Below are 14,518 nucleotides of genomic sequence, written 5' to 3'. Positions count from 1 at the left end.
AGATTTTGCAGCAAGTTTCTCTGATAAAAGCCTCATTTCATCAATATAGAGAACTGAGTCAAATTTATAATAGTATAAGTCATTCTCCAATTGATAAATGGTCAAAGGATATGAGTAGGTGGTTTTCAGAAGAATAATTCTTTGTTGTATCAAAAAATATGTCATATAGTCATGAAAAAATGCTCTAAGTCACTATTGATTAGACAAAAGCAAATTAAAACAATCTAGTTCCCACCTCACACCTATTATATTGGCTAACATAAAAGGAAAATGACATATTGGAGGACACCAATTGACACACTAATGCACTGTTGGTTGAGTTGTGAATAGTCCAAGCATTCTGGAGAGCAATTTGGAATAATACCCAAAGGGTTATCAAACTGCATGCCCTTTGATCTAGCAATACCACTACCATGCATTCCAAAGAGATTCTTTTTTAAAAGGGGCAGTGAACCTATTTATACAAAAATATTTGTAGCAGCCCTTTTTGTGGTGGCAGATGCCGGAAACTGAGGGTATGTCTATCGATTGGGGAATGGCTAAACAAGTTGTGGTATATAGTGGCAATGGAATGCTTTTGAACTATAAGAAATTACACACAGGCTGATTTCAGAAAAACCTCAAAAGACTTACGTGAACTGAATCTAAAGTGAAGTGAGTAGAATCAGGAGAATACTGTGCACAGTAACAGCAGTATTGTAAGATGATCAGTGTGACTGACTTAGCAGTTCTCAGCAATGCAGTGATCAGGTTAAGCCTAGGACTCATGGTGAAAAATGTTATCCACAGCTGGAGAAAGAATTGATGGAGTCTAGTGCAGATCAAAGCATGTTATTTTTTCATTATTTTTTTTCATTTTTTTCTAAGTCTGTTTCTTCTTTCACAGTATTTTATATATGACATTTTACATGATTGAAAAAAACCAAAAACCTTGATGTCAAACTCAGACTCCACATTTACTGGCTTTGTGATTAGGGGCAAGTCATTTACTTTACCTCTGGGGACCTCAGCTTCCTTACCTGTAAAAAGGAGGTAATGTTCATAGGATTATAATAACTTTAGTACTCAAAGAGGCATCATGGTTCATCTAGCTTAGCTGCCTAATTTAAAATGAGACTACTTAGACCCAGAAAAGTTAAGTAACTTGGCCAAGGTCAAAGAGGTAATAGTGGCAGAAGCAACATTGAAGCCAAGGCCTCTGACTCCATATCTACTGTGGCATTGTGTCATGATATCTATAATACCTTACTTGTGGGGTGGTTGTAAGTGAACTGTTTCATTAAAAATTTGTGGGAATCACTGTGGTACAATGGAAAGAACAGGGTCTCCGAAGAAGGACTTGGGTTTAAATCCTGCCTTTGACACTACATGTGTTACCAAGGGCAAATCAGTTAAACTCCCCTGGCCTCAGTTTCTTCATCTGTAAAATGAGGGGTTGGACTATATAACGTCTGTGATTCCTTACTGCTCTGAAGTCTATGAACCTATTAATTCCAAGCACTATGTAAATATGAATTGTTATTCCTTGTTGCTATTATTATTTCATACCTCTAGGTATACTTTTGTGTGTATATGCTCTGACTATTCCTGACATTCCCTTAGCTTTGTTTGCTTTCTTTTGAAGGGTCAGATGACTTGTCTGCAAAACTCTGGGATGTGAGCACAGGACAGTGCATATATGGCATCCAGACCCACACTTGTGCTGCTGTGAAGTTTGATGAACAGAAACTTGTAACAGGATCCTTTGATAACACAGTAGCCTGTTGGGAATGGAGTTCAGGAGCCCGGACCCAGCACTTCCGAGGACACACAGGTGCAGGTAGGGTTTTTTGATTCCATGTCTTAGTTTGGGTTTCAAGAAAAATAATTTTCTTTCTGTGTGCCATTTTTCTTCCATGGTTGTTATAGGACATTTGCTTTTATTTGTACTCTTAGTTTTTTCCTTGCCCGTGGTATGGAATGGGGAGAAAAGGAGGGGGCTGAGCTAAGTTGATAATACAGCTTGATTTTCTTTAAACTTTGGGAAATGAGGTTTTAAAATGTGAGATTAAACCTCTCTGGTGGACTGCATAGAATTCAAGATAGAAGGAGCCTCAGGGGCCATTCAACCCCTATCATTTTACAGATGAGCAGACTAACACCAAGGGAGGTTAAGTGACTTATCCAACATCACCAGTTCAGTTATTTCACCAATTTCTATTAATTTATACTTCAAACTCTTAGCTTCTTTCCTTTTGCAATGCCCTATGCTGCCTTGTAACTTATCTTTTGCTCCTTGTACATATTGGGTATATATTTTGCTGTGGTTCATCTGCAGACCATTTTACTCATTGCTTAAAAATCTTAGTGGAAATCTATTCCATAGAATCTCTTTTCATAGATTCTCGATAATAATAATTAAAAATCCTTTACATTTATGTAGCACTCTACAATTTACAAAGAATAGTCTCATGAATTATCTCATTTTATTCAACAAAGATTAATTAAGTATCTACTGAGCGCAGAGGACTGTGCCTGCCAGTCACTGGAGGAGTTACCAAATTTAGATAAGACCTTGGCTCTGCCTTAATGGAGCTTAGAGGAGAAAAAGGCATAGAAATATAAAATACACAATACAAATGCATCAAGAGTTGTGGGACAAAGTACAATGTGATGTCTCTGGGAGAATGTCATCATTACTGGTCTAGAAGGTCAGGCAAGGAAGACTTCCTGGAGGAAGGTGCATTCAGCTTGAGCTAGGAAAAGGAAAAGTAGAAATTCAAAAGATAGAGGGAGGAAAGGAATTCCAGAGAAGATTATGAACAAAAGCACTGAGAGAAGAGGGTAGGGAATGTTCAGGGTATCAAATGTTTGGCTAGGTTAGACCATAGAGTACATTAAGGGAGGAATAATAGGAGATAACACTGGAAAGATTGTACCAGAGTGTGAAGTGTCTTGGAATGTTAGCCAAAGGAATTTGAATATATTTGAGCAGAAATGGGACATAACCAGAATTATGCATAAGAAATAGCATTCTGGCAAAAGTATAAAAGATGGATCAGTTGATCCTCACCACTACGCTGTACAGTTGGCAGATTCGATATTATTTCCATTTCATGACTGAGAAGGTTAAAGCTCAGAGAGATGATTTTATGTCATGAGCTGTATAAGTAGCACAGACCAGAGTTAAAGGCCAGGTCTTCCTAGTCCATTATACCTGCCATAAATTTTCGCTCATCCAAAGCTTTTTCTCCAAGTTAGAGGAATCTAGGACTTTTGAAATGTATCACCTTTTTGGTGGAGTTTTCTTCATGGGTTGTTTTGTGTTTAGCAATTTGACAAATGTTTTCTAAATGGTTCTGTGCCATTTCAAATAACCTTCTAGAGATGGGAATTAAGAATCAAACCTACTCTGTTCCCCTGTATTCTCTTGAAACACTATCATTTGTAAGTTGAGATTCAAGCCTCTGTTTCTTGGTGTCTTTGGGATTTTGTTTAGACAAAGACTGGAATTGATCTGGTAATTTACTTCTCTTTCCATCTGATCTTTATCTGTTAAATCATACCTCATCCTCAAGATGAAATTCAAATCTCATCTTTTCCAGGGATGGTTTCTTTATTTCTCCAGCTGGTACTGATTTTTCCTTATCTGATTTCATCACACTTTATATTTCTTTTATTATATTCTAATAATCTCAGCATTGAGTTTTATAGAGTTTTGGAATACACAAAGTATTTTTCCTCACAACTCTGTAAAACAGCAAGTATTACTCTCCTTTTACATGTAGGACATATAGGCTCAGGGGGAGGAAGTAATTTACTTAGTCACAGAGATAATGTCAGAATCTGAATTTTCATCCATATATTCAGTTCTACTCTGACACATTGACCTAATTATGACTATTTATAGATACACCTTACCTTTCTTTCTAGACTGTCAGTAAAAATTCAAGGAAACAGGGACAGTGTCTTATTTATCTTTGTGTCTCTCTTAGTGACTCTCACAGTGGCCTGTATTTAATAGGCTGTTAATAAAAACTTGTTGAATGAATTAATAAGCTTGTCTGGTTTTTGAGGTACAGCTTGGTCCTGATTAGTGCAAATAATGAGTCCCTCTGAAATTGTTACATATATTCAAATTGTCACAATTCACAGTTATAACTATATAAATAAGGTAATTGATTTCAGCCCAATGAAAACATGTAGTGTGAATTTGAGTAATGTGACCATTTCAGAAGATTCATTATTTGCACTAATTGTACCCTCCTTGTAACCCATTTTCCCCTATTCATTTTTCTCACAACCATATACAATTAAAATTGATGTTTTTTTCAGTCAGTCTTTATCCAAATGACAGTACCCTTCTCTATAATCAGTGCTTCTTAAACTGTGGGTTATGACTCCATATGGGGCCTTAAACCCACAGTTGAAGAAGTGCTGAAGGGGTCACAAGTAGAAAAAGTTTAAGAAGCCATCCTCTATATGACTAAATGCAGTTTTCTCTGCATATAACCGATAATCCAGTGCTTGTGCAGTGGCCTTTTTTCTGCTTGCAGATAGTGCTGAGGAGAGACTACTGGTGTTTCTGTGATTTGGATTCCCATATCACTTTCAGGCATGAATGACTAAAAAGAGAATTGGTCACCTAGTGCTGTTGTTAACAAACCTCAAAGCTAAAAGATGTTTGCAATAGCTGGATTTTCTTCATAATTTCTACTAGAGTGGAGCATTATAGTACAACAGTGGGTAGCACTATATAAGAGTAAGCTGTGAATGGCTTTTGGAAATTTTCATAATTGTGTAGTTTTGGGACAGTATGCTTAATACCTATGAGTCATGAGGTCCCCTTTTTTTAGCAAGAAAAAGGGATATGGATATGACAATGAAGGGTGCTTTATCTTCATATGTGTTTGGGTTTTTTTTGTTTTTTGTTTTTTTTTTTTTGCTTTTAGTGTTCAGCGTAGACTACAGTGATGAGCTTGATCTCTTGGTGAGTGGTTCCGCAGACTTCACTGTGAAAGTATGGGCCTTATCAACGGGGACGTGCCTGAACACACTCACAGGACATACTGAGTGGGTAACCAAGGTAGGAAAGCTGCTGAGCCAAATCTCAAGTTACTAGTTGTCTGTTCAAACATTGTGGCATTTTATCCTTGTCTTTTGTAGCTTTTAAGACTTGTGAGAGATGGTGTGGGACAGGCATCTAAACAAGAACTTCTGGACTCTGGGTTTGAGTATGCTGTGTGATTGAACATATCTTCTCATTTCCTGGGTCTTTAGTTTCCTCATCTGCAAAATGCCAAGATTGGATTAGATACTTTTAAAGATCCTTGAAGCCAGAAACAAAAATCTATATCATGGCTTGTAAGTTGACAATATCCACCCAGGCATTTGGGTAGGTTCCTAGAGGAGAATCCTTTACACCCTCCTTTGTTTTCCTATTTCCTTGAAACAGGTGGTCAGTGACTGTTTCTGTTTTTGCCTTCATGTTAACTTAACAGATTTTCATAGAATAGTTAAGTGATCACAACTTCTGGTCTTAATTTGTGGGTGGCTTGGCAGAGATGTCAGGATTTAACAGCTACATATATAACCTTGCATCTGGAGGCACAGCAGCAGGTGCTTTGAAAAATTATTGGTGTTTAGTAACATCATATCCCTTCTCTGGCTACCAGATTACCAGTAACTTAGATGCTTATGATGTGACTTGTCCCATGATAAGTTTCCTTAATGGTTAAAGTAGGCTGTATACCTCAAGTGTACTTGTAAAGTACTGAAGCATCTTTAAGACTCACGTTAAATTCCAAAGTGTGGGATCTATATTGTTTGATCTAGCTTTTGTTTTCTCATCAGTAAATGAGGGAATTTGCACCAGGTATTCTCTAAGGTCCCCTTTCTGCTCTAAATCTTTGGTTTTATGATATTGACTGAAGGCATTAAAAGAAGAGACCAGTACTAGAAGTGTCATCATCCTGCTGAACACCTAAGATGATCTAGTTGCAAGTGAAAACATATAATCAATTTGCACATGACACAAGGTTTAGGCCACATCAGTTTGATGTAATTGGTCACATGACTTCAGACCTTATCCTTCTGTAAAGAAAACTTTTCATATTTTCAGGTGGTTTTACAGAAATGCAAGGTCAAGTCTCTGTTGCACAGCCCTGGAGATCACATTCTTCTCAGTGCCGACAAGTATGAAATCAAGGTGAGTGTGACTTTTGTCTTCTGCCTTTCAGTTTTCTCTGTTAGATAAAAATGAGTAAATTTAACAAAATTGTCACAGGATGTGGAGCTATCACCTGAAACACAACTGACTGCTTCAGTATGAAGTGCCTACTATAGGAATGATCACTCATCTATTTCTGGGTGGTTAGAGAGTCAGCTTTAGCTCCCAAGTTCCCAGATCCAAGTACATCTACCTTATACAAACATAATGCCGTTAATTTCCTTGCATCCACTCTATCACCATCTCCAGTTGGCTTTTCTTTTATTAAAATGCCTCACCAGCTTCAAGAATTCTCTTATTCCTAATGACAGTAACTTGCTTTGAAACAAGCTTGTTTTTAACCTCCCGTACTCTCTGTCAAGTTGTCAGCTAGCATTCTTCTGATTGTTGTTTCCTCCTCCTCCTCTCCAATTTGTAGATTTGGCCAATTGGAAGAGAAATCAACTGCAAATGTTTGAAAACATTGTCTGTATCTGAGGATCGAAGTATCTGTTTGCAGCCCAGACTCCATTTTGATGGCAAATACATTGTATGTAGTTCAGCCCTAGGACTTTATCAGTGGGACTTTGCCAGCTATGATATTCTCAGGTAATGTTTTCCTGATTGAATCAAGTTAATGTAAATCATTGTAAGTCTTTTATAGGTAAAAACTGAAAAAAAGGGCATAAATTCTTATATATGCTGTCTGTCAATTTATTTATTTATTTTGTGGGCCGTTTGGGGTTAAGTGACTTGCCCAAGGTCACATAGCTAGTAAGTGTCAAATGTCTGAGGCTGGATTGGAACTCAGGACCTCCTGAGTCCAGAGCCAGTGCTCTATTCACTGCACCACCTGGCTACCCCTATATGTACTGTTTATTAATATGCTTTTTATGAATTTACTAAGAAACTTTTTCTACATTGTACTGAAAAGAACCCTGAACTATGAGTGAGGAGTCCAGAATTCTAGTTAATTAACTAGCTAATCTCTTCTCTGTGCACCAGGCTCCTCATCTCTAAAATGAATAAGTTGGACTAAATGACTTCTAAGATTCCTTTTGGCTCTAAAGCTATGTATGATCCATAAAATATAAGCAGACTAGATGATCTCAAGGGATCCCTTTAGTTGTGACATTCTATGATGATAGTAACCAAACAAAATTATGCTCTTGTTTATTGTTCTTAACTGTCCTACTTACAGGGTTATCAAGACTCCAGAGTTAGCAAATTTGGCATTACTTGGCTTTGGAGACATCTTTGCCCTGTTATTTGACAACCGCTATCTCTACATCATGGACTTAAGGACAGAGAACCTTATCAGCCGCTGGCCTCTGCCTGAGTACAGGAAGTCAAAAAGGGGCTCAAGTTTCTTGGCAGGTGAAATGTCATGGCTGAATGGACTAGATGGGCAGAATGATATGGGTTTGGTTTTTGCCACAAGTATGCCCGACCACAGTATTCACTTGGTGTTATGGAAGGAACATGGTTGAAAATATGGACAACAGCTGAAAAAAAATGACTTTGGGTGCTGAGGCTGCTAGTTCTGATGCAGCCTCTGTGGGAGCTGATTTTGCATGAACCAAAGTTCACACCTAATGGTATCGTCATGCAGTGCACAATCATTTATTTTCCTGGGTGGGGAGTGATGGGGGGTGGGGAGAAAAGTGGGGGGAAAGGGATTATTTTATTGACATAATGCAACGCAGCATGCTAACAGTCTTCACCATTGAAACTCATTTGTACTTAGTTATGCTTGTCAATATAAAAGAACAAATTTTGGGCCTATCTTTCTTGACTGGAGTATTGGTTTAAAGTAAAGCAAGTTAAGTGGTTTACAGATCTGCTAATAATTGAATATGAAATCCCAGTGAGTGATTAAAGATTTTTTGCCCTAGTTTTTTTTTTTTTAATTTGAGGTAGAAGCAGAGGTGTTTTAGAACTTATAAACTACTAGAGCTGAAAGGAACCTTCCTGATAATCTAGTATAGACTCAGAGAGGGGAAAGGATGTGCTCCATGCTGTTCTCCCACATGGAGCTTGCATTGCATGGAGCCATAGTTACAAAGACCACTGATTCCTGTAATTTCCATGAAGTCTCCAGAGGTTACCAGTTCCTATGATAATTTGTCATCTTGTATTAAAATTAATTCATGAGAGGTGAATCAGCCATAGAGATGTTTTAACATATAGGAAGCATTTAGGAAACATTGGGAGAAAAGAGAAGACAGATAAAATGACCATTATTTTTGGTTCATGCCAGTTTTTAAATCTGACCCCTCACTCATTCTATTATTTTAACAAACATAGCCCACTGTGTGCACTACATTATGCTAAGGGCTGGGAAGGATAGAAAGACATGTAAGACACAGTTCTTACCATCATAAAACCTAAGATCTAGAAGTGGGAAATAAGATACATACATAGATAAAGATAATTTAAAATGTGATAAGTACGTAAAAAGGAGCATAAAATATTGTAAAATCATATGAAGGAGAGATTGCTTCCAGCGAAGTGATCAGAGAGAGAGCTTCATTGTGTGGGTAGTATTTAAACTAGTAAAACATGACTTAAGGTTAATTTAGGACGGGAAAGAAAACAGTGTTGGGATCTAAGTAATATCCTTGGTTTTGAGCTAATCATAATTTTAGCTCTAACTTTTCCTTCCTAATGACCATGTGAGAAAGCATATCTGTTTTACAGTTGGGAAACTCTAGAGGCCACTGCCCTCAAACATCTTCATTCTAGTAGGAGGGCTAAGATATGTGAAATTAGAATGCAAATTAGAATATGAAATGTGCATGAGAAACATGAAACATGTCCTTAAGAGTTCATAGGAAATCAGGTTTTGGCTGGGGTGGGGATCAAGGACAGCTCACAGGAGGAGGGATGGTGTTTGATCCAAGTCTTGAACTGGTGGGGACTTGGCTGGGGAGGAGGGGGAAGCAAGGTGTATTTAGTAAATGGGGATGTCAGGAAGGGAACACACATTAAATACCTCCTGTGTGCCAGGCACTGTGCTAAGCATTTTACAAATATTTTTTCATTTGATTATATTTACAAATATTATTTATTACAGATATTTACAAATATCATTTGATTGAATGGTAAATAGATCTGTTTGAGTGGAACATAAGGCACTTGAAAGACAGTAGAGGGAGACATATGTGAGAAGATAATTTGAAGTCAAATTGTGTACTATCTTTAATGCCAAGTTATAGAGGTTGAACTTAATTGGGTATACAATGGATAACTGCTGAAGGGTTAAAAAAAAAAAAGTTTATAAGGAAATAAACAGAGATGTGCTTTAGGGTTACTCTGACTTCAGTGCAGAGCCTGGGAGACTGATCAAGACCCTGTTCTGATTGTCCAGATAAGAGGTAATGAGGACCTCACTTGGAGTGGTGACAGTGGGAGTGTAGAGAAAGGGATATAGAAGCTCTCACATGGGATGGGATATAGAAGCTCTCACATGGGATGATACATTCTGGGCTTTTCCTACCAGAGTATCAAGACTGTATTTTATGTTAGAGACAATAGCCAAGTTTATTGATGAGAGTTGCTTGGTCAGGCCTGCCCTTAAAGGACTTTGGTAACTCGTAGGTAATAAAGTTGGGTAAAACATTTCTTCCAGTGTGTCCATTTATGAATCAGACATACTGGAAAAGGAACAATTTGGCCTTGGTTTGAAATCTTAGTTTGACTTAAAAACTAGCCTGGGACTAGAACTGATCCAAAGCAAAGCTAACCCCTATGAAAGCTGTTTTCTGAACCCTACAACTTTCTTTTAAAACACATTTTCAATTCTTATTTCCTTTTGTGACTAGGAACTGCAGTTTCCTCCCATTTTGTTAATTATAGTGGTGAGTAAGGGTAAAATCTCATGTTAACTGCAAAAGAATCTGAAGACTTCACATCATAACGATTTGTAGGAAGTGATTTGTCATATTGGAAATTTGTTGGAAAGATATCTCTTCTATCCTGCCTTTCCCATAGGAACTTTCCACAGCTGTAGTGCTGTGAGCAGTTCAGGCTACTTCCCTTTGACAGGAGAAACAAGGAAAAGGAGGGTTATGAAAGAAAAAATGAAGACCAGATGATACATTTGACCAAGGAACCCCAACCAGGTCCTCCTCTTCCTGCCCAGAGCAGCTAGATTGAACAATTAGCTAAATACAGGTATGAAAATATGTTGGTGCCTGGGGATTTGAACAGCCATGTATCTGACCTCACATTTTTGTCTAAAACTGTAAGCACATTCCTCTGTTTAAAGTCATCTTTTCTGGATTCAGTCCTATGCACAAGAAAATGAACTCTTTCTTGGTTCACAGTTAGCTTTTCAAACAGAGCTATTGGTTCAAGTTTAATAACTGCTTCATTTAATAGAGATTAGGTACATGCTGGTCACTTAAAATGCAGGGGTAATTTATTCCTTTTGAGTTTCTAATTCATAAGATCATAGATCTTGAGTTGGAAGGGACTTCTGGCAATCTAGATCAATGTCTTTATTTTACATATAAGGAAATTGTGTCTCCAGAGAGACTGTGACTTGCCCTAGGTCACACAAATGATTCAGTACTTCTCTGGTTTTGAAATGCTATCTGTGGCTTTAAATGGCAAGGTGGCTGATAGGTCTGTGTAAGTCCTGGGTAATGGTTCCCCAAGTAATTTAAAAATAATATTGTTAATACATCACATAATAAAAACCCAATTTAAGTCTCATGAAACCCCACAGTAACATTGCTCTGCATGTTGGCTGCTTTCCCTACCTGTCCTCAGGGTACTGCTATGCAGTCTTTGCAGTGATAGTAGTGAGTCCAGAAGATCAGAAATCAATCCCAGGAAGTAATCAGGCAACAGCAATAGGTGACAAGGAGTTTGCAGGATGACAGTGATGGTGTTCCTTCCCTCCCATCCCAGCCCCTCCCCAACCTCACCAAGAGGTGAGATTTCTGTCAGGTTGAAAAGAAGTCACGACAGATGAGTGAGTCTCCTATCTAAAAGGATTCAAGGACAAAAGAGATTCTGCTGAGTTGAAGAGAGATTCTGATGACAGGCAGGGAAGAATTGTTTTCATTTTAAGCTCTGCGTTGTGGCTTTGACCCAGTAGCTGTTTTTCTTTCTTTGTGGGCACTGATCCTATGAAGTGTTGTTTAATAACATTGTCTTTTTTTCATGCAGCCAATTAAGCAATATTGTCTTAAGGGGAAAAAACATTTAATGGAGACCTCAACAATTGAGGAAAGAAACTGCCGGAGTGTTAAAATGGATTAATGGTTTAGACTCATTCCAAGGATAATACCTCCCATATTTAGAAGAATAAGCTATTTTCAAGTTTCTGGAATCTTATGGTTTCCAAATTCTTATTTCATAAGGTAATTACAACAGACTTTTATCCTCTGTAAAGTTTAGTTATGGTAACTCCCTTTGGCTACCTTTGGATAGTAACATATTTACTTAGTGTTATTTTTTGTATTTAAAAGATGGAGAAATCCATTTCTTTAGCAGCTTTACTCCAAATTAGTCCATATGAGTGAATTTATTTTTTAATGAAATCATTCTAATTTATTTTAAAATAACTAAAAGAACATTTGAAAATCATGTATCAAAAATTTTTTTTGAAACTTTGACAATATTTACAAACAGAAGGAAGAACAAATCCAAAAATGAAGCAAAGTAAATGTGTTTTAAAGCAGCATTCCTTCTGAAGGTCATTTTTCACTAATAGAGTCAAGAAGACCCGAGTTTGAATCCTGTCTTAGATACTTACTAGTCACATGACCCTGGGCAAGTCACTTAACCTCCCTGAGCCCCCTTAATTTCCTCATTATTTTTTTTTGGAGCAAGGAAGTCAAGGCAAAGTTTCCTCACTTTTAAAAGGGGATAAACATATACTTCACAGGTTTGTTGTAAGGTTTATATGAGATATAACATGTACAGCATTTTGCACATTTTAAAATGATACATAAATGGTAGCTGTTGTTACTTCCAGGTAACAAGATTGCATCCCTCAGAGCTCTAATTCTAAGCACAAGGAAGGTATCCTTATGAAGATGTTAACTGTTCAACATTATTTTCTGAACTTCCCTGCTTAGTTAGTTGTCCCAGTGGCTCACACATCAACATTGTATTGAACTGGTCGTTTGAATAATGTACTTAACTCTGGTTCCTACAAAGGCCTGAGCTCTGTGAGTTGGAATTAGAAAAAAATCAAAAGAGAAACACTCTTTGTCCAGAAAGAATACTTTTCTTAAAACTGGGCTAATACTTTAAACCAGGACCTCACAGTGATTTCAGATTCTGTTACCTCATATAAAATTTCTCAGAAAGGAAGAATAGGTCTAAGGCTGACATATTTGTAGTGAGTACAAACACACTATGATCCAAACCATCAGTATCTTATGAACTGAGATTAGAATTAGTACCTTCTTCTACTTGAATTTTTTTTCTATCTTTCCTGTCTAAGAATTGGGGAGCAGAATTTCATTGATCTCAAATTAGCAGCATTAAGTCATATACAATATTGTGGAAAATATATACATTCAATTCATTGAAAGTTATCACTTGTCCATGGTTGCCAAGGTTTCTTCTGAAAATAAATGCTGAAAAGCAGAAGCATTGGAAAGGGCTGTGCCACTGTTGATGTCATGCCCCAGGATGTTTGTTTTTTTTTAAATTTAACTTTTAACATTCATTTTAACAAAATTTTGGGTTCCAAATTTTCTCCCCTTTTGTCCCCCCCTCCCAAAACACCGAGCGTTCTAATTGCCCCTATCACCAGTCTGCTCTCTCTTCTATCATCTCTCTCTGCCCTTGTCTCCATCTTCTCTTTTGTTCTGTAGGGCCAGATAACTTTCTATACTTGTTTACCTGTATTTCTTATCTCCTAGTGGCAAGAAGAGTACTTGACAGATGTTCCTAAAACTTTGAGTTCCGACTTCTCTTCCTCCCTCCCCACCCCTTCCCTTTGGAAGGCAGGCAATTCAATATAGGCCAAATGTGTGCCAGGATGTTTTTTTAAAGGTTGTCTACAGATCAAGGTCAAGACTACCTGAACCCCACATTTTATATAACTATGTTTTGTTTGAATTATGAAACATAATTACAATTTCCACATTGTGAATTCATTAGAAGGATCATAAGATCAGAGATCTAGAGTTGGAAGGGACTTCAGAAATCCATTTAGTCCAACCCAGTCATTTTCAGATCAGAAAATGAAGCCCAGGGATATGAATGGATTTGCCCAAGATCACACAGAAATTAAATAGCAGAACTGGAGTTTGAACCCAGATCTAATACCTTCCTGGACTCCTCGATTTCAAATTTAAACCTTGGCATCTGGTTCTCTCTCTTTGGGCTAAGTAGATTGTGAAACATAAACAATTGTGCTGTAAAAGAGACCAACCATCTAATCAAGAAAAAACTGAGTAAAGAAGTTTTAGCAGAGGGCCGAACAGCAAAACCAGCAGAGATAAACCTTTTGGACCCATCCATTATAATGGGCATGACCTAGAGAAAGATCTAGCAAAGGAGACTGAGAAGGGGCAGTTAGAGAACCAACTATGTCATAAAGACTGAGAGAGAAGAGAATGTCCAGGAAAGGGATGAAGCATAGCTGATTGCATCAATACTATAAAGAAGTCAGGAAGTATGAAGATTGAGAGGCCATTAGTCTTTGCAGTTGAGAGATCAAAAGTAATTGGGGAGAGCATTTGATTGGTGAAGTCAAAAGTCATCCTGCAGAGGGTTAAGAGAAGAAAAGAGGATTTAGAGGTATCTAGTGTAAATGATTTTCTTAAGGAGTTTAGTTATGAAGATATATGAAATGATAGCTAGGAGATGGTAAGAACAAATGAGTTTATTTTTTTTTTAAGGATGGGAGGGGCATGAACTTGTTTGTAGGCACCTAGGAAAGTGCTAGTTAGGAGGAGATGGAAGGTAAGAGGGAAAAGAGATGATAGTGAAGATAGTCTGCTAGAAAAGATGAGAGGAGTTGTGATAAATGGTACATGTTGAGGAATTGGGATTGGCAGGGACAATTTCTTCAAGACGAGAAGGAAGGAGATAGTAGGTGCAAATATCTGAGTGATGTGAGATGAAGCGAGAGTTCTTGGAGAATGACTTCAGTTTTTTCAGCGAAGAGAGAGGTAGAGGACTTCTGGAGGGGGAGAAGGTACTGTGGGAGGCTTGAGAAGAGATGAGAAAAGTTTGGAATAGCTGCAATGGAGAGTGATTACCTTGCTGCAGTGGAAGCCAAGTTGAAATTAGATTACATAAATGTGTAGTGGATCCAATCAAGTTTCATTATTTCTTCCATCTCCCTCCAGCAACACA

The 14,518-nt window shown here is 37.6% G+C and overlaps 1 protein-coding gene across 5 annotated transcripts in view; it reads left to right on the top strand.

The window, feature by feature from the left end:
• The window catches only part of FBXW2 (F-box and WD repeat domain containing 2), a 33,727-nt gene extending 25,755 nt beyond the window's left edge, over positions 1-7,972 (top strand). For all 5 annotated transcript variants that reach the window (XM_072631776.1, XM_072631775.1, XM_072631774.1 and 2 more), the window contains exons 4-8: positions 1,625-1,819; positions 4,932-5,065; positions 6,101-6,187; positions 6,627-6,796; positions 7,389-7,972. In XM_072631776.1, coding sequence (XP_072487877.1) covers positions 1,625-1,819; positions 4,932-5,065; positions 6,101-6,187; positions 6,627-6,796; positions 7,389-7,677 — 875 coding nt within the window. In that variant the 3' untranslated portion in view covers positions 7,678-7,972. The remainder of the gene's footprint in view (positions 1-1,624; positions 1,820-4,931; positions 5,066-6,100; positions 6,188-6,626; positions 6,797-7,388) is intronic.
• Positions 7,973-14,518: the final 6,546 nt, after the last annotated feature.

Source organism: Notamacropus eugenii, chromosome 1 (genome assembly GCF_028372415.1).
Source record: "Notamacropus eugenii isolate mMacEug1 chromosome 1, mMacEug1.pri_v2, whole genome shotgun sequence".
In the NCBI taxonomy this organism is placed as follows: Eukaryota; Metazoa; Chordata; class Mammalia; order Diprotodontia; family Macropodidae; genus Notamacropus; species Notamacropus eugenii.
This window is presented reverse-complemented; position numbering and strand designations above follow the sequence as displayed.